The sequence below is a fragment of the Heterocephalus glaber genome, unplaced genomic scaffold (genome assembly GCF_053883595.1).
Source record: "Heterocephalus glaber isolate CG9 unplaced genomic scaffold, H.glaber_assembly_v1.0 deba00001743, whole genome shotgun sequence".
NCBI classification, from domain to species: Eukaryota; Metazoa; Chordata; class Mammalia; order Rodentia; family Bathyergidae; genus Heterocephalus; species Heterocephalus glaber.
Genome location: NW_028258449.1, coordinates 2,805,075 through 2,829,450, shown reverse-complemented (window position 1 = coordinate 2,829,450; position 24,376 = coordinate 2,805,075). Strand labels below are relative to the sequence as shown.

The 24,376-nt window shown below is 44.1% G+C and overlaps 1 protein-coding gene across 3 annotated transcripts; it reads left to right on the top strand.

The window, feature by feature from the left end:
* Nucleotides 1–7,059: 7,059 nt before the first annotated feature.
* On the top strand, nt 7,060–22,817 carry Coq10b (coenzyme Q10B). Of its 3 annotated transcripts, none has more exons than XM_087200423.1 (5): nt 7,060–7,177; nt 10,918–11,067; nt 17,211–17,403; nt 19,836–19,937; nt 21,707–22,817. In XM_087200423.1, the coding sequence occupies exons 2-5, from the start codon at nt 10,943–10,945 to the stop codon at nt 21,872–21,874; spliced, it is 588 nt and encodes a 195-aa protein (XP_087056549.1). In that variant the 5' UTR covers nt 7,060–7,177; nt 10,918–10,942; the 3' UTR covers nt 21,875–22,817. The 3 variants fall into 3 exon arrangements, with proteins under 3 accessions (XP_087056549.1, XP_021105443.1, XP_087056550.1); XM_021249784.2 differs by lacking the exon at nt 7,060–7,177 and adding an exon at nt 7,569–7,767; XM_087200424.1 differs by lacking the exons at nt 7,060–7,177; nt 10,918–11,067 and adding an exon at nt 7,612–7,767.
* The last annotated feature ends 1,559 nt before the right edge of the window (nt 22,818–24,376 follow it).

Below are 24,376 nucleotides of genomic sequence, written 5' to 3'. Positions count from 1 at the left end.
CCGGAAGTCAAATAAACCTCTTTTAAAATCACCTAGTCTCCTAGTATCCTGTTACAACAACACAAAACAGACAAGACTGTGGGGACATGGGTCAGCCTTACCGGACGAGAAGGAGCTAGCAGATGAAAGAGATGGAGAAGACTAGGAAGGAACAGGAAACGGGACCGTGCAGGAAAAATGTCCAGTGTAGGTCACAAACACCATGGTGTGTAGATGATCCATCAGGTGTGTGTGGGGGGGGTAGTGTGTGACAGGGGCTGCTAAGGAGAATTCCAACACAGGATAGGAGGCTGTTTAAATAGAAAACAATGTTTTTTTTTCTTTCTTTCTTTCTTTCTTTCTTTCTTTCTTTCTTTCTTTCTTTCTTTCTTTCTTTCGAGACAGCCTCTTGCTTATTGCCCAGGCTGGCCTCAAATTCACCATTCTCCTGCCTCAGCCCCCTGAGTGCTGGGATTACAGGCGTGACACCCATACCTGATTTAAGGCACCATTTTTGTTCATCTATGGCAAGAACAACCCCTAATGTTGTCACCCTTTGTAGCTATGCTTGAGAAATTATCTTCTTTCCTCAAATTTCTGATTTTGAGGTGCTAGGAATATAGCTCAGTGGTACAGCACTTGCCTAGCATGCTTGAGGCCCTGGGTATGATTCCCCAGCGTTGCAAAAAAAAATAAATGAGTAAAATTCAACTCATTCCAGTTGAATTGTTTGACAAGAAGTAGCTGGGCATGGTGGTACATGCTGCGATCCCAGACACTGGGAGGCGGAGTCAGGAAGACGGCGTATTTGAGGCCAGCCTGAACTACACAGCAAGACCCTGGCTCAAAAAACCTAACAGCAGGGGCTGGGGATTTAGCTCAGTGGTTCCACCACCTGCCTTGCAAGTGCAAGGTCCCGAGTTCGATCCCCAGTGCCAAAAAACAAAACAAACAACAAAACCTAACAGCAAAATAATTGTTCTTGGAGCCATGCTTCTCAGGAAGTCCCATACGTTACAAAAGAGCATGCAGTCAGAAGATGTGGGTGTGCTTGCAGCTCAGTACTCCTGTCTAGTCTGTGTAAGTTTCCACACATCCCCGAGCCTCAGCTGCCCGAGGTGTTGGTAAAGCTGGTCCTAAAGGGTAATTCGGAAGACTCAGCACAGCTGCTCAGATGCGCGCCACTGGCCAGTGCTTCCTGCCCGGGATGGAGTCCCCTTCCAGGCTTACAGCCCCCCTGTGTTTCCAGGTACCAACGCTAGCAACCAAGGAAGTTTCTCATAATAACTCCACCTCCTTCAGCCCTACGGTGTGTACAGAAAGATTTAGGTTTCACTGTCACCCTCTGAAAGACCTGCTTGCTGAGCTTGCCCTGGCCTGCATCTGGCACCTTGGCTTTCAGAAGGGCTCCTGTCATCCCCAGGACTCATGAGCGCGTCTCACTGTGCCTGGATTGGACAAACAATAGGGCTGCTGGCTGAGTATCCACTTTCCTTGTGGAGTCTGGATTTGAAGCTCATGCCAGGCAGAGGGTGGCTGTGTGATCAGTCCCCTGTAAAAATCTGTCCCCTAGTCCCGGCCCTTGGGGAGAATCAGGTGGGAGGATCACAATTCAAGTCCTGCCTGGGTAACGTCTCTAAATCCTGTCTCAAATGAGCTGTGAGTGACATTTCAATTCTCGTCCCAACACGTTACTGGAAGAATTAAGCATTTCCTTTGTGATTTTACAACCCCGCAAATGTGCATCGGCAGATTGAGTCCCGCCATGGCTCTTCTCTCATTCCCGATTCTGCTTTGTAGGCTTCTCCCATGATATGCTGCCGCTGAGTCCACTCACACACCAGGTACTGTGAGACAGCCAAGTGAATCACCGTTCTTGGGAGTTGTCTCAGGGATGAGGGTGGTAACTTCTTATACTTGCTGTTGCTTTCTTGTCTCGGTGACCTCATTCCTGTTGTTTTCCTTTGACTTTTTTTTGCATTTTGAAAAACTGTGTTGGTACATTTTAGATATACACAGCGATAGAATTCACCACAGGGAATTGTACCTGATATATCTTGCTTCTATTTCCCCATTCTCCTCCCCTCACTTCAACCCCACTTCCCGTCCTGGTTTACAAAAGCTTTGCTTCCAGTTTTGTTATTGTCCCTTCCTTCCTTTCCCCTCTAGCTTTTCTTGTTCCACTTCTCATTTGAACATTTACTTCCAGTTCCTCAACATCTTTGGCCAGGGATTTAGCTCAGTGGTTCCGCCGCCTGCCTTATAAGCAGAAGAACCGGAGTTTGATCCCCAGTACCAACAAGACAAAAACAGTATCTTTTACTCATTTTGGTCCTTATTTATAGTTTTGGTTTCTCACACTAGAGAAACAATGCGGTAAACATTTGTGTCTGATTTATTTTACTTAACACTGTGGTCTCAAGATGCATTCATTTAGCTAGAAATGTCTCCAGTTTAGCCTCCTTTATGACAGAGTAGTTTTCCATTGTATTGAAAACCACATCCTCTTTATCCATTCATTGGTTGATGGGCATTTGGGCTGTTTCCAAGATTTAGCTATTACAAACTGTGCCACTATCAACACGGGTATGCATATATCGCTGTGGTATGATGCTTTTAATTCTTTTGGGAAGATACTCAGAAGGGGTTTAGCTGGGTGGAATGGAACTTCTACTTTTAGTTCTTTGAGGTATCTCCACACTGACTTCCACAGTGGTTGCACCAGTCTGCACTCCCACCAAGTGTGCAGAAGGGTTCCTTCCTCCCCGTAGTGAGTCAGGACCAGGGAGAAAGAGCCCCTTGCCACCTCCTTCTTTGCTGAAGTCTCTCTTTGTTCTCCCCATGGGCTTCAGTTCTCCCTTCAGATCCTTGCTGGGCCAGGGGACCCACTTCCCCCTCCTTCTCTTCCTCACATTGGTATGTTCCAGCATCTGGACAGCAGATCTCAGAGAGGTGGTTGCTCTGCTGTTCATCACTCTGCCATCTTTCTGCAGGTCCCACTTACCCTAGTTTTGTAAATGGCTTTTCTTTCTCAGTTTGTGTTTTGGTGTGATGGTAGGATTGCAGGTGCCCCAGCCTGGGTGTGGGTGGCACTAGTAAATAGGTTTATAGCCTGCATGAAATCACACAGATAGACAAGGGCTTATGTCAACTGCCTCCATTTTTTTCTTTTTTCACTAATTGGCCTTACAAGGTAAGCCTCTGATTTTGTTTTGTTTGGGTTTTTTTTGGTACCGGGGATCAAATTCGGATCTTTGCGCTTGCAAAGCAGGTGGCGAAACCACTGAGCTAAATCCCCGGCCCAAGCCTCTGATTTTGAAGAAAAGGGAAGAACCTCTTTTTTCTCCATTTTAATTACCTTTAAAAACCTTACTACTTTAGACATAAAAACTTAACCTTTTAATTATAATATATGATTTGATTGTAACATAATTATAATATATAATAATTTGACTGTAATATATATAGATATAAAATTTTCACAACATTCATTGGCATGGGACTCAGTAAGAGCCTCAGTGGACAAAACTGGGGAAGCCACCCATCAGTGGAGAAAGCTGAAGCAAACTGATTTAGGCAGCTGAGTTTTCAGCCATAGAGAGTAGTTTTGTCCAGTAGTTCCCAAACCAAACGGTTCCACTTATTTATCTTAACAATCGCTTTTGATGACTCATGAGAACCAAATCACAGCAGTTAGTACTTCCAAGCCATATGTATATGTATATATAACATTTTTTAATATATAACATTTTTAACCAAGGGAAAAAGTCTTAAATTATTGTACACAGAAAACAATAGACTTTGCACTCATAAAATCAATTTTTTAATATTTTCTAGATTGGCTAACAACCTGGAGGGAAAAATGTCACCAATTTGAAAGACAGTTTTACTCTTAAAAACTGATGTAGCCTACTGTTAAGCTATGTGAATAACAAGCATTTGAACTAATATAAGTGTCTATTTATGTATAAGGTGATTTAAGTGGAATTTTTGAAGGATAATACATATACCTGAAAGTTACCACACAGAAACATGCTTATTAACCTAAATCATACATAACTTTTATGTTACCATACTTTAAGGCTTTTATTTGCAAATCTTATGTAAGCCTCAACATACGTACTGTAACAAGATTAAACCAGCAGGCAGGCAGGCAAGAAAACATATAGAACATATGAAACAAATACATTTAATCAGAGTACACTCCAGATTTATTGACCATGTTGAATTATAATAATCTTTTGTAGTTTTAGGTTTATAACTATAAATAGATCAGTTAGAACTTTTCCTAGAGATCATCAATTAGTTTTTTATATGTCATAATGGTATTTTCCTTTAATATTTTAAAAGCTACCTTGAGTTTTCTTGTTAGTTAACATTATACATTTATAATCAATGAGTCAGAATGGTAAGGAGAGAAGACCTATAAATTCATAGATGGAATCTTTGTTTTTTATTCCTCCTTATTATAAAACTAGGTTTAAGGTCGTATCTTTTCTATGCCCCTGAAAGCAAGGACTTGTTTTAAGAATGTCAGGTTAATGATCTACCTTAATCTTTGGAATAGCTGCTTCCACAGTACAGGCCCCCTTCCAGTTGATGGGGAATAGTGTCTGTATTAGAATCATTACAGGAGATGCACTCCTCTGAAAACCACAACTGTTTTCTCTGTAAATGTTCCCAAAGGGGCATACCCATTAAGGGTGTAGTGTTGCAATTTATATTTTCCTTTGGCAACCACTTCCCATTTTCCAGGGGATGCTCAGGCCCAGTATGGATGTAGAAAAAGACTAGGTGACACTTCCTTGGAGCCGAGTTCAAAGGAGTCCTGGCTTTCAAGTACGCATTCTGAGGGGTGGGGGAAATTAACTTCCACACCAAGCTTTTCCATTCTGAAAAAATGAGAGAGGAGGTATCCCCGCCCATCCCTGCTTGTTCTGTCTTCGCACCTAAGGTATCCCTCAGACTTGACCCATCCAGCGCCAGCAGTGCTGAGCTGGAGGTGCTTGAGGAAGTGGAACAGAACCAGACTGTCCACTCTTCTCAGTGCTTGTGCCCCTTTCCTCAAGTTCCTGTGACCCCTTGGTTTACACTAGCTTTAGTCTTTTCCTCTCTCAGCCCTCAACTGGCACGTCTCTGAGAATAGAAGTCAGTTGCTGACCTGGGGCTATGCTCTGGAGAGATATCATGGCAAGAGAGAGGCAGTCCTCCGAAGACTAGGGGTGGGGCTATTGGCTCCCTTAAGATCTGGTGTTTTTTCCTAAAGCTGCCATCAAACTCATAAGGGTCCCTAAGACTGTTTTCTTTTCTAGCAAGGAAATCATCTGTGTTGTGATGGCTCGGCTTCAAAAGACCAATTAGTCCATCCTACCAAGTATTCATTATTCCATGGGGGAAGAGCAGTGGAGAAGGCATAAAAGAGTGGCTATGCCCGTCACTACTTTCCCAACCCTTGCTTCACAAATGGCAGAAAGATGACTGGAACTAAAAGCTTCTCTGGCTGGGTCTCTGGGTCTTTAGTAAAACATGTCTCCAAAAAAATGAGAAAAAAAGGAAAATCAGCAGGAGAAAGTCGGAGTTAAGAGGCCTTAGCAGTGAGATGTCCTCATCCAGCTTGCAGTGAGTTAATGGAAAAATTCACCTAACAGCCACTATTCCTTTCAGACCAAGAGCAAGAGCATCAGAGAGCTAAAATGGCTCTCTCACCAGTGGAAGATCAAATCAGAAAGGAAACAGGCAGAGCAGGCTCAACACTCCTTTCTTCTCCAGTGAAACTTTTCTCCTGAGCTTTAAGAGCAGCACCTGTGATGACTGCCTTTTTAATTGGCTGACATTCCCCATGTTTATATGAGGCATGTTGTTCCCCAAATCTACTCTACCACCAGGGGAGTGACAGGAGACATAAGGCCATAAGGCTATCCAGTAGAAAAGACAGGTGCAATTCCCTATCCCCTAAATGGAATCACAGTTATAGTACAAGAATAGAACACAATAAAAACCCCTCATTTGGGGCTTCCCTCCCATTAATCTCACCTCAGTGGGACCTCCAAAATATGAAAGTTAGTTTTGTACAAACCAAGTTTGAGGTCTCAATATCAATGAACGAAGTTGTGAACCAAAATGGGGTCAGGGGAATTTTTATTGGAAAGAAGGAAAAATAAGGCTCTTGGTTTCTTCAGGAAGAGAATCCAAAAAGTGGACTTTCTTAGAAGGCATTTTTAAAACCAAGTATTTACTAAAGATATTGCCTGTAGGGCTGGGGATTTGGTTCAGTGGTGTCATCACCTCCCCTGCAAGCGCAAGGTCCCGAGTTCAACCCCCGGTACCAAAAAAAAAAAAAAAAAAAAAAAAAACAAGTGTAGCTCAGTGTGCTGGTGTAAGGCACTAGGTTCAATCCTCGGCGACAAAAATAAAAACTGTTTTATTTCAGGAAAAAATGTGATGTTTACATAAAGATCTTGTTTTGTGATTAAAATTCATCCCATATTTGTTTTGACTGAAGGCATAAAACCAGTATTTTTTAGGGCTGGGGATTTAGGTCAGTGGTGCTGCCACCTGCCTCGAAAGTGCAAGGTTCTGAGTTTGATACCCAGCACCCCCCCCCAACCCAGTATGTTTTAGTGGTGGTGTACACCCTTAATCTCAGCACCTGGGAGGCTGAGGCAGGAGATCACTGTAAGCTCGAGGCCATCCTGCAGAACACAGTGACACCGAGCTCAAGGGCAGCCCGAACTACATAGTGAGACCTTGTCTCAAAAACAAAAGCTAAAAATAGGGTGGAGACACAGAGGCGCTCTTGCCCCCTCTTGGTGGTATCAGCTTTCTTCTTGTTTCTAATAAACTCTCTCCTAAACTTTTGTCCTCAAATTTATTCTACTTGGGGAGACAAAAAACCCCTCCAGTTTATACAAAAAGAACTGTCTCAAGTAGATGCCCCCAAACAATCGCTGATTACACTTAAACTCTCACTCGCTCAAGGGTACCAACTGGGTAAGTCGCAGCGCCATGCTCGCAGCGCAGCGGGAAACGAGGCCACACAGGTAAAACGAGGACTCGGAGTGACCGGACGGAGGTCAGGACTGCACGGCTGACTGCCTTCCGGAAAAGCGCGCCTCGGCAGTCGTTCATCCCGCACCGCTCAAAGGAGAACGGATCTCAGCCAGGCCACGCAGGAGGAAGGCAGAGAGAGGGCTCTTAGGTAACCGAGGCGCCCCGCGGGGCCTAACCTCACGGCGCCCGGACACGCAGGCGAGAGCGCGGACCCCACCACTTGGCCTCGGGCTCTGCACTTTCGCGGCTCGCTCCGGGGCCCAGGCGGGGATCACATACTGGGGGCTCGCGACCGGAAGCAGCTCCCCAAGACCGGCACCGCTGTTGGCGAATCCAGGGAAGGGATCCAGCGCTAGGGGCGGGTAGCGCGGGCCCTTGAGTGTTACGTAAATGCGTGAGCGGGCGGCGGCGTGGGGGCGTGTCCAGGCTGCCCTGCGCCCTCGTGATTGGCCGGCGGGAGGCCGAGGCGTTTACAATCTGCCGGGCGGCCTTGGGAGCGTGCGTCAGCCGGTCGCTCGCGGGGCGGGGCAGGGGCGTATCCGGTTCCGCAGGGGCCACCGATTGGCTGCGAGGCACCGGCGCTGGGCCTGAGGGCGGGGCCGCGGGGCCGCCCTGGTCTGAGGTGGCAGCCGGCTTTCGAGAGAAGATCATGGCAGCTCGGGTGGGCCAGAGGGTTTTTATGAGGGCAGCCTCGGGATGCTGGGCGAGGCCGGCGCGGGGTCCTACGCGGAACGTCAGGTGAGGAAGCCGGCGGCCGCGGGCACACGTTTCCGCCCGGCCCGGCGGCTCGGGAGACCCGAGGCTCCGGCGTCGGGACCGTCGCGGCCTCCGCTCGGGACCTCGGGGGCGGCTGAGGTCGCGCCCGGCCTCCTTCGGTCCCTTGCCCGCCTCAGGGGTCCGGCGGGGCGCGGAGACCGAGAAAGGCCCGCCGCGAACTGCAGCTGACAAGCTGGTTCTTAGCACCGCGCCGAGACAGCTCCTCTTGTAACCTTGAGCGGGGCTGCCTTGATTTTCGGGGTTGCTTCCTTGGGGAGGCGGGTGGGGACGAGGGATCCAGGAGCCACACCGTGGTTTTCTACTCGCTCGCCTTTACCATTGCGTTGTAGGAGGTTATTCTGGAAAAGTCTGACGCTAAGCGTTTAGCGGTTGGTACGTATGTGTTTATGCAGTACTGGGTGGAGCATAAAAGCACAAATAGGCAGAGACCTGGGTATTAGATTCAGTGGAGAATTTTATCCACCTCCAAATCCTTTTAGACAAATACAGGGTGGAACTGAGATAGAATCAGATGACTCTTGTTTTAGGAAGTAACTTCAAAAAGTAGCTCCAAGCAGAGGCCGCCCCACGTCGGCTGGTGTTACTCTGATAGAGTATTAGAGAGCCAGGTGTGTTGTCACAGTCTGACCTTTAGTATCATAGGGGTTTGGAGAGTAGTATTGGCAGATTACTTTTTTCTTTTTTTTTTTGCTACCGAGATCAAACTCAGGTCCTTGTGGTTTCGTGGCAGGCGTGGTGCCACTGAGCTAAATCCCTGGCCCGATTTCTTTTTTTCTTTTTTAAAGAAAAGCTTTCCTCAGTGGGGTTCAGTATTCATTTCACAGTTTAACTGTGAATATGACTTGCAGCACTTCATATTACAGTTGAAGATATTTTTTCCCTTCATATTGGTGGGATGGAACCAAGGCCCTTGCACACTAAGCTTGGCACTATCCCACTGAGCTGTACACCCTCAGCCCTTACTCTCGGTAGTATGTGAAAAGTAGATGTGTTATCCATAGCACTGTAACCGTAGCATGCACAGTGATCAGGAGATATGTTGTTTTGCTTTATGTACAGATCCTTCCTTTAGGATTATAAGCAGATTGTGTCAGGGAATCTTTGGAGAAGTGTGGGAAAGCAATGCACGAGCCTACTACAAGACCAGGTACAGGGCTGGGGATGTAACTCAGCGGTACTGCCTCTGCCTGACAAGCGGAAGGTCTTGAGTTCAATCTCCAGTACCAGGAGAAAAAAAAAGACCCTGTGCAGTGAAAAAGTAAGCTTTCTGGCCAACCAGACACCTAATTCACCTCTTCAGAAGCACATACATACGCACATACATACATAGTGTATATATGATACGTGCTGTGGTGCTACATTCCCAGCCCCCATTCATCTTTTATAAACAACTTTAATTGTTTAAAAATTCTTAAATTATGGAGTCCATTTTTGGTCTCCCTTTAATTGGGCTTTTTTTTTTTAGCTGTATTCTTAGATATTATCCTTTATCTTTTGGCCACATAGACTCAATTGTTCAACCTGTCTTTATCTTAATTTTCTCTTCTTCCCCAATTAAATGGTAGGATGTCAGTCTCTTTCAAGAAATATCATTTATTTTAAAAAGTTTATATATAAATCATTCTATATAAATATTAGGTATGATAATATGAGATTTCATAAGGCTACCCTGTTCGAACCCCTTTTAAAAATAATTTGAGCTGGACATGATGGCACACACTTGTAATCCTAATTCCTGAGGGGACTGAAGCAGAAGGATGCTCAGGCTAAGAAACAGAACTGTGCAAAAAATATTAAAAGGGCGGGACACAGTGACACTCAACTGTAATCCCAGTACACTGGGAGGCTGAGGCAGGAGGATTATTTTGAGCCCAACCTGGGCAAGTTAGTGACGTAGCCAAACTCTTGTCTCAAAATTAAATAAATAAATAAATAAATAAAAAGCTGGGACTGTTGTGAAGCTCTGGGTTTAATCCCCAGTTCTGACCAAACAGTAACAGCAACAAACAAAACAAAACTGGTTGAGGCTTTGGATTTGATTTAGTCAACTGTCACTCTTACTCAGAACTCTTTAATAGGTTCTCATTGAGAATAAATTTCAAATTGCTTTATCCTGGCCAATAATGCCCAACGTGATTCAGCTCCTATCTGCAGCATTATTTCTTGGTACTCTCCTCTTGGCTTGCTACACTACCAGTGTACTGTTAGTTTGTCTTGGTCTCTGGGTACTGTGAAGCTTATTGTCTATGTATGGAATACTCACTACTCCCCTCCCCCATTTACTTATATATATGAGTAATATCTGTATATTCATTTATGTACACTCACTGTGTACATACATACCTATTTTTTCTCTTTGTACAGCTAACTCCTTGTTTATTATATCTCAGCTAGGAAGCCCATCCAAAGGAGGTCCAAATTACATGTCTCCATACCTATTTGTTTTCTAGTACTCTTCTTGAATCCTCAACTAGAATGTCATCTTATTAGGAAAGGTTAAATGTATTTAGGTGGACAGGGAGACAGCAGGTATCCAGGTATCTGTATATACAAGTTCCCTGAAACAATTTTAATGCTCTAACTAGACCTATTTTTACAAACATGTTGTTGAAATAAAGATTAGAAAGTAAAGGAGAACAGAGCAATGGTGCTATGAACAGAGCCAGGAGAATTCTGATCTTGAGAGTGGGACCAAATTTCAAGTCTCCTTGAAGTTGGTCAGGAATTAAGGAAAGACTTTGGCTCCAGCTGACAAAACTACGTGGGTAGATAAGATGAATTGAAAAAGAGATAATGAATATGCTATTGTGCATATAGTAAGAGTAGATAGTGATGCATGACTACAGATTGAAAGTCAGCTTTCTGGGGATACTTTTAGTACCAGAAGCTTGTAACCTGTTAATTTTAGTTTTCCTTATGGTGCTACAGAAGCTTTTTTCCCCCTAAATCTATGCTTGCATAAGAGAGAAAAAGAGATTGTATGTTTTCAGGAATATTCTGAAGTACAAAGCCTTCTAATGTATGATAGTTTTTTTTAAAAAAATCTCTATAATTTGTGCATCCTCTTATTTTTATTGTCATCTTAAATCAGGTAATTTTTGTCTTTTTTAGATATTTAGCTTCCTGTGGTATACTGATGAGCAGAACTCTCCCACTACATACCTCAATTTTGCCTAAGGAGATACATGCAAGAACTTTCTTCAAAATCACTGCACCATTAATAAACAAAAGAAAAGAATATTCAGAGAGAAGAATTATCGGGTTTGTATGTATATAATAGTAATTCCAGGGTCAGGGATTTAGCTCAGTGGTTTCCCTGCCTGCTGTGCAAGCACAAGGACCTGAGTTTGATCCCTGGTACCAAAAAAAAAAAAAAAGTAGTAATTCCACTGAAGGAGCGCATTCACAGTATTTTGTGGAGAATTATGCCCTTTCTGGATTATCTTCTTACTAAATGGTGCTTTTTGTTGGTTGTTCTTTCCATACCCCTTACTATTATATGAATATAGTACTTTATAGATAGATTTAAACCTTGACACATCAAGGAAATAATTTGTTTATGACCTGCATTTTCTTTTTCTTTTCTTTTTTTGGTACTGGGGATCGAACTCAGGACCCTGTGCTTTCAAGGCAGGTGGCAGAGCCACTGAGCTAAATCCTCGGCCCTTCTTTTTTTGAGACTGAGTCTCGCTATACATAGGCCAGTTCAGGCTGGCCTTGATCTCACTAAGTAGCTCAGGCTAGCCTCAAACTTGTGGTGATCTTCTGCCTCAGCCACCCAAGGGCTGAGATTACAGGTGGGCACCACCATGCCTGGCTATGACCTGCATTTTTATATGCTGTTCTTTTCATGATTACAAAGATTAGTTTGTACGTACAGAGAGGCCCAAATTCTGTCATATTCGAAAAGCATCTTCCCTTTTTCTTTTCCTGGTACCCAGGGCTTTCACATTAAGCTACATCCATCCCTTGCCTTTATTTCTTTGTTTTTTTGAGACAGGGTTTCTCTTTGTAGGGCAGGATAGTCTTGAACTCACTATGTAGCCCAGGCTGGCCTTGAACTTGTGGTGATCCTCTTGCCTCAGCCTCTGGAGTGCTGGGATTCCAGGCATGCACCACCACACCCAGCTCCTAACCTTTATTTATTTAGACAGGGTCTCATGAAATTGTTTATCATATCACTTTGGGGTGAATCGTGTTTGATATATAATTTGCATCCCCAGCCTGGTATTTTGCATTTCTATGCTAGTATTTTCTTCCTAGTTCTGTTTAGTATAGGGAAAGAGTTGATTTCTGTATAATTCATAATTGGCCACCTTACTGAATTCCGAATTGATTTTTCTGAATTAACATTCATACCACCTGCCAGTTGATAAATGTACCTAATATTTTTAGCAAGTATGCTTTGTGTTTCATGCTCTGATTTAATGCTTTGTCTAATATTTTCAAAATTTTTGTGTTCTTTAATGGGAATGCTTCTGATATTTCATCATCTATGAAAAGAATCATAGTTTTTCCTGTTTTTCCAATTAATACCATTAAAAGAATAAGATTCTTAGTGTTAAATCATCCATGTATCCCTAAGTAGATTGGTTTTGATTGTTACTTTTTTTTAATATATTGTTTGATTCTATTTGCTGCTGTTTTTCTTACAATTTTTGCATCAGTACTGACTAGCTGATGTTGGTAGATAAGCTTTTGTTTTTCTGTTCTTTTATTAGGCTATTCTTTTATGGTAAATCATAAAAGGAATAAAAGCTGGGTGTGGTGGCGCATGCCTGTAATCCCAGCACACAGTTGGCTGAGGCAGGAGGGTCACCATGAATTCCAGGCCAGCCTGGGCTACATAGTGAGTTCAAGGCCATGCTGAACTACACATAGCAAGACCCTGTCTAAAAAACAAAAACAAACAAACAAAAGGAATAGTAGATTTCCTTTCATTGTGTTCTAGAATAGTTTATTTTCCTTTTTATTTTGTTTTGTTTTGTTTTTCTGGTACCAGGGATCAAACTGGGGTCCTTGCGCTTTCAAGGCAGGCAGCGGAACCACTGAGCTAAATCCCAGGCCTATTTTCCTTTTTTAAAATTAAAGCAGTACTGCTGGGAATTTAGCTCAGTGGTTGCTGTGCCTGTCTTGCAAGCCCAAGGTCCTGAGCTCAGTCCCCAGTACCAAAGAAAAAAGAAGAAAAAAAAAATTAAAGTAGTATTTGTATCTTATCAGAGCCTAATGGAATATAGCTAGAAATCAACAGCAAAAGAAGCCACAGCAACTATACAACTACATGAAGACTGAACAGCACTTTAGATAATTAGTAGTCGTTGAAATCCAGGGAGGAAATTTAAGAATTCCTAGAATCAAATGAAAGTGGAAACCAGAATCTAGGATACACCAAAAGCATTTGGGAAGTTCATAGGTATAAGCATTCACATCAAGAAATTAGGGTGATCTCAAATAAATAACCTAACGATGAATTTCAGGGTTCCAGAAAAACAAGAACAAACTGAAACCAGACCAACAAAAGAAAAGAAATAATAAAAGATCAGAGCCGAAGTTAATGAGATAGAGACTAAAAGAGCAATACACAGGATCAAATAAGATTGATATTGAAAAGGTAAACAGGATTGATAATTTAGCCAAACTAACCAAAAGAAAAAAGACCTAAATCAATACAACTTGAGATGAAAAGGGAGATATTACAACAGACAACACTGAAAACCAGAAGATTATTAGAGACTACTTTAAAAACCTATATTCTAATAAATTTGGGAATGTAGAAGAAACATAAATTTCCAGATGACATATAACCTGCCAAACTGAAGCAAGAGGATACAAACAGCCTAAACTGATCAGTAACCAAGTACTGAAATGAGTTCAAAGAAGAAGTCTCTCAAGAAGAAAATGCCCAGGACCAGACGGGTTCACTGCTGAATTTTACTAAATTTTTGAAGAACTAACACCAGTGCTCTTCACTCTATTCCATAAAATAAAAGGGAAAGAAAGCCTCCAAACTCACTCTATAAGCCGAACATCACCCTGTACTAAAACTGTACATGAACACAACAACAAAGAAAACTAGACCAACATCTCTGAAAAATGTAGATGCAAAAAACTTTAATAAAATGCTTGCAAACCAAATCAACACATTAAAAAGATCACACACCTTGATCAAGTTGCTTTCATTCCCGGGATGCAAGGATGGCTCATTGTATGCAAGTCAATAAATGTACTACGCCATATAAATAGAATTCAGGATAAAAATCACGTGATCATCTCACTTGACACAGGAAAGGCCTTTGACAGCATGATGTCCCTTTATAAAATCCCTGAAGAAATGAGTTATGAAAAGTAAACACCATATATGACAGGCACACAGCCACCATCATCTGAGTAGGGAAGATCTGAAAGCATTTCCTCTCAAGTCAGGATGAGGCAAGTATTCTCTTCACCACCCCCAAGTCAATACACTGCTTGAAATCTTAACCAAATGAATTAGACAAGAGAAAAATAAATGGGAGGGCGGGCGTGGTGGTGCATGCCTATAATCCCAGCACTGGGGAGGTTAAAGCAGGAGAATTGTCGCAAGTTCAGGGCCAGCCTGCACTACATCACAATACCCTATTTCAAAAAAGGGGGGCAGAATACAGGAAAGCAAGAAGTCAGATTATCCTTTACAAACTATGATCCTATCTTAGGAGATCATTTTTTTTTTTTGTAAATTGAAAAGTTTAAGTCTCCTAGGAGATCTTAAAGACTATACCAAAAGACCTAGGGGAGTTAAATTCAGCAAAGTAGCAGAATATTAAGATCAACATTAGAAAAATGAATAGCTTTTTTATGTACCAACAATGGACCAGTTGAGAAAGAAATCAGGATAATTCCATTCATAGTAGCTTAAAAAAAACCCCAAAAGCCTAGGGGTCAATTTAAGCAAGCGGATAAAAGAACTCTGTTGTTAAAATGGCCTTATTACCATAAACAGTCTACGGATTCAATGCAGTCCCCATCAAAATACCAGTGACATTGTTCACAGAACTAGAAAAACAATCCTTAAATTCACATTAAAACACAAAAGACCCAGAATAGACTAAAGTGAACTTGAGCCAAAAGAGCAAGACTAGAGGAATCACAATCCCTGATTTCAAATTGTAAAGCCATAGTAACAGCATGCTGGCACACAAATACATGTTGTAGACCAATGGAGCATAATAGAGGATACAGACACCCTTGCAGCTACGGCATGTTGGAGAAAAATATGTGTGGGAGAAAAGAATCTCTTTAACAAATGTCTAGGAAAATTGGATAAATTAGATCCTTGTCTCACCTCAGCTGAACAAAAATCAATTCAAAATGGATCAAAGACCTACATTAGAGACCTGAAACTTAATGTGCTAAAAGAAAACAAGGCAAACACTTGAAGCCATAAACACAGGCAGAGACTTCCTAAGACTCATAGCACAAGAACCAACATAATGAGACTATATCAAATTGCACATCAAGGGATGAACTAACAGTGAAGAGACAGCCAGCAGAATGTGGGAAAATCTCTGCTAGGTATGCTTCCAACAGATTGTTATCCTCTAGGATATATAAAAACAGCCAGGTTTGGTGGCTCACGCCTATAATCCCAGCACTCAGGAGGCTAAGACAGGAGGATCACCTGGGCTACCTAGCGAGACCCTGTCTCAAAAAACAGATTCAAAAATGTTAACCCCAAAACATCAGATAGCCCAATCAATAAGTGGGTAAATGGACTAAACAGACATGTTTGTTTGTTTTATTTTTGGTACCGGGGATTGAACTCAGGACCTTGCGCTTACGTGGCAGGCGGCAGAACCACTGAGCTAAATCCCCGGCCTAAACAGACATGTTGAGCAAAATAAGCTAGACTCAAAGACAAATATCCTGTTCTCCCTAATATGTGAAATCTAAAACTGATAAAAAATTGAAGGGAGACTATGACTAGGTGGAATAGACTAAGGGAGAAGGGGAGGGGAATGGAAGGGAGGATGGATATGATCAAAATACGTGCACTGAAACTCAATTTTTGTGAAATAAAATGGAAAAATGGGCTGTGGTGTAGCTCAGTAGATGCATGCTTAGCATGTTTAAAGCCTTGGGTTTCATCCTCAGTATCAGGAAAAAAAAAATCAAGTGTTGAGGAATTTAACATACACAAAAATTAGAATAGTGGTGCATGCTTATAGAAAAATAATTAAAATGGAGGCACATAGACTGAGGAGTTAGTCTACCAATACCCTTCTTTTTTTTCCCTGAATTAACTGATTATTTAATCTGTTTCCTTCTGGATATTTTAAATGTTACGGATGTTCTGTTGTCAGTATTATTTTCAGGAAGAAACTGGAATATATACCTAACACTTTCTTAAAAGAGCCATACATATTCTGCTTTGCTTTCTGCTTTTCATTAACATGGTACTGTAAATATCTTTGCCTTAAAATATATATTTGGACCAGGGATTTAGCTCAGTGGTTTCGCTGCCTGCTGTGCAAGCACAAGGACCGGAGTTCGATCCCTGTTACCAAATATATATATATATATATATTTCATTGACCTAACTTTGAGTAGTCACTATAGAGTTCCACATAAATCTTACACTATGATTTGTTAAACTTTTATTAATGTCTGTATACTCACAGACATGTAGGTTGGTTCCATTTTTTCCCCTCCCACCATCAGTATTGAAGTGAACATCTTTTGTATAATGTGGTTGTATTTTTAATATTATATTGCTGAAAGTGAAATTGCTGGCTGAGAGTAAGAAATTGTAAGTCAACTCACCCATTTTCTTTCTTTCGTGTAGTACTGGGAGTTGAACCCAGGGCCTTTGAACTGAGCTAAATCCCTGTCCTTTTTTTTTTTTGTACCGGGGATCAAACTCAGGACCTTGCACTTTTGAGGCAGTTGGCACCACTGAGCTAAATCCCCAGCCCTTCTTTACTTTTTTGAGACATGGTCTCACTAAGTCACATGGGGTGGACTGGAACTTGTGATCCTCCTGCCTCAGCCTCAGAGAGTGCTGGGATTACAGGAGTGCACCACCACATCTAGCTTTACCTGATTGTTATATGGAGGTGTGGACCTATGTATGACTACAAGGCCTTTTGGTTTTTAAAGTTTTTTAAAATATAGATTCTCCATTAAGTGCATGAGAAAAAAATGTAAAAACCACATCTGCAGGATAAATTAACCCATGAGCTGTCAAATTGTGACTTCTGCAGTGTGTGTCTATTCCGATTCCTTTCACCTCCTGTATTGCTTTGTAGTCAACTCCTCCCAGATTGTGATCCGATGTAGGTGCTGAGTGAAGCGTGAATAAGTTTTATTAATATTCTAACATGTCTCATATAACAAGCTGTTAATGCCCTTCACATCTGTTTTTAAAGATATTCAATGCAGGAAATGTATGATGTGGTATCGGGAATGGAGGATTACAAGCATTTCGTTCCTTGGTGCAAGAAGTCGGATATAATATCAAGGAGACCTGGATATTGTAAAACCCGGTTAGAAATTGGCTTTCCACCTGTGCTGGAGCGATACACATCAGTAGTAACCTTGGTGAAACCGCATTTGGTAAAGGTAATAGTTCTGGGTTTTGTTTTTAAATATTCTTCAAACAGTTATATCAAATGAGACATACTGTAACATGTAAAAAGCTTATAAAGATATCTTTTTACTAGTAGGAAGAAGAGGAAAAAACTCATTTATTGTGTCTCTTGTGTTACTTTATACAATATTAGCATTCTTGTTTTCCTTCTGTTGAGGACTACTGAATCAGGAAAGATCATTTGGACTACAGGGGAGAAATGTTTAATACCTGCACTATTTTTGGAAAATATATTGAATGTTTTACCACTAGGGTAAAAATAAATTTATTTAATAGCCACATTTTTTGAAAGTTAGAGAAGGGTTGGGAGTTGTGGTACACCTATAATCCCAGCTAGTAGAGAGGCTGAGGCAGGTTGATTGTAAGTTCAACATCGCAAGATCACAAGTTGGCCAGCCTGGGCAATTAAGTGAAACTCTGCAAAAAATATAAAAGGGCTGGGCTGGGGATTTAGCTCAGTGGTTCCGCCGCCTGCCTCGCAAGCACAAGGTCCCGAGTTCTATCCCCAGTACCAAAAAAAATAAAAAATAAATAAAAGGGCTGAGGATGTAGGCTAGTGGTAGTACTTACCTAGCATATGGGGAGCTCAGGGCTAAATCCCCAATACCACCAAAAAATAAAGGGAGGGTCTGAGTGTGGAGATAGGGGGAATGTCAACACTGTTGAGGTGTCTGCGTGTAACAGGTACTAAAAGCCAGCTTCTGCGACGTTAGTCATCCTCGCTGGTCAGAGGAGGGTGCACATCTGGAAAAAATGTGCAGACTCCACCCACAGGAAGGCAGAATTCCATGGAGAATTCCTTAGCAGTGACCTGGGCTTAGCTGCACTCTGTGTGCACAGGATTCATGACAGCATCATGGGGCTTTCCAGCTCTGGGGCAGGTAGATGGACTCTTCCTCAGGCACATGAGTGCACTGTCTAGCAAAGCTCAGCCCCTGGAGTCTCAAACTAACTACTTGTAAAAGGCTACACCCTACTCTGGGCTTTGACATTATTACACATATTTCACTTATTTGCCTCATAGATTTTTTTTCTTCTTTTTTTGAGGCAGGGTCTTGCTCTGTAGTTCAGGCTGGCCTTGAACTCACTGTAGCCCAGGCTGAACTCACAGTGATCATCCTGCCTCAGCTTCCCCAAGTGCTGGGAATGCAGGTGTGTGCCACCACACCTGACTTTTTATTTTAATTTGAGATGGGTCTCCCTATGTTGCCCGGGCTCAGCTTAAACTCCTGGGCTCCAAATGCCTCAGCCAAAGCTGACACCCACAGTTTAAAGGAGGCTTGTCTTGGCTGGCTGGCTCGGAGGCAGGACGGCATGCAGAGCAGCAGAGCGGAGGAGAGCTGCTCATGCCATGGCAGACCGGGAGCAGAGAGTGTCCAGGGAGGATCTGTGGAGGGAGGCAGACCCTTCCAGGCCACACGGCTGCCAGGTCAGGCCAGGCCCTGCCTGCTAACAGCAAGTCAGCCATAGCACCCCACGATCCAGTTGCCTCCCAAACACCAGGCTTTGAACCCCATGTTAGCCCTAAACCTAGGAGGTTCGAGTGTAACTCTCCACCTTATGGAGCAAATGAAGGCTAGGAGTTGGATACCCTGCCCAGGTCACAGAACCAAGACTTACTTGGTCTGCTTGAAACCAGTGAATAGCTCTGCAATCTTAAAAATGTTTTGCATTCTCTGACCTCATTCTCATACCATTCAAGCTCTTAGAACTGAGCTCTTAGTTTATGATGCTGCTTCTAAATTCTAAGACATCTTAACTATACACCCCAGCTTTGTTTAGCTTTGGCTTCTTACACATGCAGGATAAAGATGACCTCTTATACCACACACAGACCCACCCACTGTCCCTCCCTCCTCCCTGGTGAGCACCCCTACACACACACACATGCACACTCCTTAATGGGCAGGCACTGCTGCACATCTAAATGTTTCAGGCCTGCACTGACCATTCTTCCCACAGCTGTGTGCTCTGGCATGTTCTGTGGCATGCTGCTTGTGCTGAGGCTAGAGTTAGGAAAGGAAAGTGATTTCTTGGAGGAAAGAATTGGCCTTTGCAAGTCCTTATTTTGCTTGTCTGTGTGCAGTGGGTACAGCACAGGGGAAGGACATTCTAAACTCTTGAGGAGAGTAAGCTACCAAGGAAAAAAGGCATTTATTAGACTCAGGTTATGCCTGCTAAGAGCTGAAAACGAGCCACCAAGCCAGGTGTGGTAGTGCACTTGGGAGCCACAGGGTGGTGTCTGCATCTTGGCAGAGGGCTTGCAGTGCCGGGCTGTTAGATCTCTTCACCTGTTGTGCTGTGGCCTGCCAAGTAATGTTGGTTGAAGGACATAAGCCTCAGCGATGGTGGACTTCCTGCCAGGACTGAGGGTGTTAACTGTAGCCTTCTCACTCTCTTCTAGGCATCCTGCACAGATGGGAGACTTTTCAAACATTTGGAGACGATCTGGCGTTTCAGCCCTGGCCTTCCTGGCTACCCAAGAACTTGCACCTTGGATTTTTCGGTAAGTCTCTCATTCATTTCACATAGAAAGTGAAGCTGCTAAAGTAGTAGTAACCCATTTTTTTCAGAACACAGGTGCTATAATTATCTTCTATGCCTAGAGATTACTGAAAGACACCTTTTTTTTTTCGTACTGGGGATCAAACTCAGGTCCTTGTACTTGCGAAGCAGGTGGTGGAATCACTGAGCTAAATCCCCAGCTCTGAAACACACCTTTTAAGAAATAAGTTGTTCTCTGTGCTTATAACTCAGGCATTGAATCTTAGGGAATGGTGGGTTTTTTGTTGTTTCGGTTGAGACTCTGTAGTCCAGACTGGCCTCCAACTTGAGGCAGTGGTCCTGCCATAAGTAAAAATAAACTTAGAAATTAGTGGACAGGAATAGGACAGTTGGGGGTGTGAAGAAGGTCTGTATAAACTAGATACTAGCATTATTACCTAAGTGATTCCCTCTGTTGATTCTTGATTTTGACAGTTGTACTGTGGTTATATAAAACATTACAATAGGGGGCCAGGGATTTAGCTCAGTAGTTCTGGCGCCTACCTCGAAAGCGCAAGGTCCCGAGTTCGTTCCCCGGTACCAAAAAATAAAATAAAATAAAATAGGGAAATCTGGGAGATGGGTGCATGGGAATGGGAATGAAAAGTTAGGGCTTGAGGTGTACCTCAGCGGAGGCCCTGGGTTTGGTCCCCAGACTCTCCGTAGAAAAGGATGAAAAATTAAAATATTTTAAAATTTAGAGAATATTTGGTCCTTAAAATACAATTTCTTCAGCCTGGCTTGGTGACACACACCTGTAATCCCAGCCCTTCAGGAGGCTAAGGCAAGATGATCTTAATTTCCCTGGCCTGGGCAACTTGGGGAGTCCCTGTCTCCAGATATAAAATTTAGGGCTGGGGATTTAGCTCAGTGGCACTGTGCCTGCCTCACAAGCACTAGGACCTGAGTTCCATCCCCAATACCAAAAAAAAAAAAGAAAAGATTTTAAAAGGGCTGTGGATGTAGCTCAGTGTGAAGGCTCTATGTCCAATCCTTAATACCACAGAAAAAAACAAAAGTCAGCTGGGTTTTTGGTGGTCGTTTTGGTTTTTTGAGACTGAAGTAGTCACCTGCCAGGCCGTGTTCCTCAGGGTGTGGCGCTCATGTGAGGTGCACAGGCCTCTTTGCTGCTGCTTCTCGAGGGACAGATGCTGCGACAACTGCCCCTCCTCCATGCCTCTGTGGGGTGTGACACGCCCCCGAGTGCTCTCAGGAGACACTGCGGTGAAGCCAGCTCAGCGAGGCCTCTGCAGCCTCCCATGTGGCCAGGGGTTCCGTGGCCTGTTTACTTGCACTCATCATGTGGCAGCAGTTGTGCCTGAGGTGGCGAGCAGGATTCCCACTGATATTGTTGGGCATGGTGGCGCCTGCCTGGGCTATAACTGCAGGCTGAGGCAGGAGGATCACAGTCTGGGCTGCAGAGTGAGTTTGAGGCCATCCTGGGTTACATAATAAGAAATACAAAACAAAAGAAAAGAAGATTCCGGGCTGGGGATTTAGCTCAGTGGTTTCACTGCCTGCTGTGCAAGCGCAAGGACCCGAGTTCGATCCCTGGTACCAAAAAAAAAAAAAAACAGAAAAGAAGATTCCTGCACGTGATGGGCGCTAACTCAGCTAGATGGAGCTGCTCCACTACACCTTAAAGGCCCAGGACACATGGGAGGGCCAACTCTAAGTGAAATTCAGCAAAATAAAGTGCTTTCTAAAATAATTGGGAGCGTTTTCTTACAGGTGTCATTTGAGTTCCGCTCACTTCTGCACTCTCAGCTTGCCACCCTGTTTTTCGATGAGGTGGTGAAGCAGACGGTGGCCGCTTTTGAAAGGAGAGCATGCAACCTGTACGGCCCAGAGACGAGCATCCCCCGGGAGCTGATGCTGCACCAGGTGCACCACACGTAGGGCAACGGGCAGCCGCGCCTGTGCCTGCACCTGTGCCTGCGCCCACGCAGGTCCCTGTGAGCAGTGCTTTCGGGGTTCGGTTTGAGGAGTCAGGGAGCCATGATCATAAGCCTGCTCCACTGAGAACTTGCACACACAACATGGACCCATGTGTACATAAGAAGTATTTGTTCAATCAAGTATGATTCTACGGTTCTGCATTTGCAGTAAGGGAGAGGCCACCACTACTGTAGATACTGACACCATTCTGAGCAGGAATTAACACTGTAATGTAAAATACCTTTTAATGAGCACCTTCCCTGCGAGAGGCTTGTTGAGATACATAGTACATATTAACCATATCATGTTTAAGTTATTAAATTCAGAACACATGTAACTTATTGCTGTAGGGCCTGCCATGTGGCTTAGGCTAGTTGAGTAATCATATATTTCAAGCAAAAATTTTGATTTAGCTGGGCGTGGTGGCATGCGCCTATCATCCCAGCTATTTGGGAGGCTGATGTAGGAGAATCACAAGTTTGAGGCCAGCGTGGCCACCTGAGTGAGACTGTGCCTTGAATAAATCTGAGTGCTAGAGCACTTGCCTCGCATCCTCAAGGACCTGGGTTTGATCCCCAGCACTGCAGAGGAAAAGCTCACTAAAGAAGGCTCCCTGGTGCTGTTGGTCACTGAGGCTGGCTCCTGGATGCATGGCGGTGTGCAGTGGTTTCTGAGTGGTCCAGAGCCTGGAGCTCCCTTTGGGAGAAAGTGGCCTCCTGGGGCTCTTGCTGCCCATGTGACAGCTTGGCTCTGGTGACTGTCCTCCCACACCAGCAGCCCCTTCCCTATTTATTGTGTGTACTCGCTTTCAGTAATATATTCCAAACTGATGTTTTTTTAAACAAATCAATGTAAGGACTGAAGTAGTAACTTAATAAAGTTAATTTGTTTATTTTTGGTACAACTCTTTTGGTTATTGAAATCTTCGTGTATTGAGTGTGTTTAGATGGAAGAAAAGTGTTACAGCATTTCATGCCTTAAAATACTGCTGTAAACAAATTTTGACAAATCTGGGCAGTCCAGTCTTCTCTGAACCAGTGTTGGCCTCTTCCCTCCTGGACCTATACCCACAGCCCTCTGGGTGTTAGCTTCATTCTCTGCATCAGCGAGGGACCTCAGTGGTGAGTTCCTGAGTCATGTGCATCTGTGTGTGCATGTGTGCTCATGCGTGTGCGCATGCATGTGAGAATCCTGGACCCCCGCCCCTCAGACATTGGCCGTGCACGCAGTGGCTTCCACGGAGCCGGCAGCAGCGCCCGCTCAGTGCCCAGGTGTCTGCCCACAGCCCGAGCAGTCTGCATGCAATGCCATGCTTCCTAAGTGGAATTTGTGAATGGCAACGTGGGACTCATTAAAACTCTTGCTCTACCTTGATGGGAACAAGAACTCACACCTTGTCCCTCTTAGGAATGCCACTGTCAACATCGAGCCCAGAATCCAAGGCACAGGGATGTCCTTGGGCTGGTCTCATGCTAGTCAGGAGGTGGCGTTTTGGTAGAGAACTCAAGAACCCTCAACTGTTACCATATCTAACAGTCCCTCTGACCTGGGAACTCCCCAGATGCAGTCAGGATAGGCACAGGCAGAGGACTGGACAGAGCCAGGCGTGGTGGTGCATACCTGTCACCTCAGGAGGCTGAGGCAGGAGGATTGCGGTGAGTTCAAGGCCAGCCTGAACTACATGAGAATCTGTCCCAAAATTTTAAAACAGAGGAAAAGTGACAGTGCAGTGTTGGTTCACGTTTGCCCAGCTCACTGGGCTGTGCTGGCCTTTGTGACTTGGGCCTAAGCCCGGCTGCCTAGCCGAGCCTTTCTAGCTCTGGGAGTGCCTTCTAGTGTTTTGACGACTGAGCTCCCATGCTGCCCGGCCAGGGAGAGGCTGCTGTGACAGGTGCTCGCATCTAGTTCCTTCAGCCTGGGCTGAGCCTCAGTTCGCCAGTCACCTGGGGTTTGCTGTCACCAGGCCGGAGCTGCCCCTGGAAGGCGGTCTTATGAGGTGGCTTTCCTGAAGGTCACTGGTGAGGTCCCTTGTTTCCACCCGTCGCCTGTCAGTAAGGAAAGCGCTTTTAGAAGATTGTGGTGGTGCAGCTTGGATTTCACAGGCTGAAACACCGGTTTCCCTGCTCAGGTCTGGGCATTTTGGTTTGTATTGCACTCACACAGCACTGTTGCTGCCTGGTGTTTCCTCAGTAGTAAGCAGGCTGGAGCCGGAGAGGTTAAGTATCTTGGCAAGGTCGCAGTAAGTGGCAGAGACAGATGGTGAAACAGCAGCTGCCAGCTCCGCGGCCGCGCTCTGCCATCCGCTTCATCCCTCGGCAGTCCTGGGCCGACCTGGCAGCCGTGCACTGTGCGCTGTGTGGTTTAGATGGAACCTTCCCTTCCTCCCTTCTCCATTCCTCTCCCTCCCTGCTTTCTCTTCCCTTTCCCTTGCACATGCGTGTGAAGCAAGCAGGGTCTCATTGC

Bases quoted from the DNA above. Each gene is read 5' to 3' on its own strand.
- Coq10b (XM_021249784.2), top strand. From the start codon at position 7,679: ATGGCAGCTCGGGTGGGCCAGAGGGTTTTTATGAGGGCAGCCTCGGGA. The intron at 11,068-17,210 runs GTTTGTATGTAT...CTGTTTTTAAAG, and splicing joins TCAGAGAGAAGAATTATCGG to ATATTCAATGCAGGAAATGT. The intron at 19,938-21,706 runs GTAAGTCTCTCA...GTTTTCTTACAG, and splicing joins CTTGCACCTTGGATTTTTCG to GTGTCATTTGAGTTCCGCTC.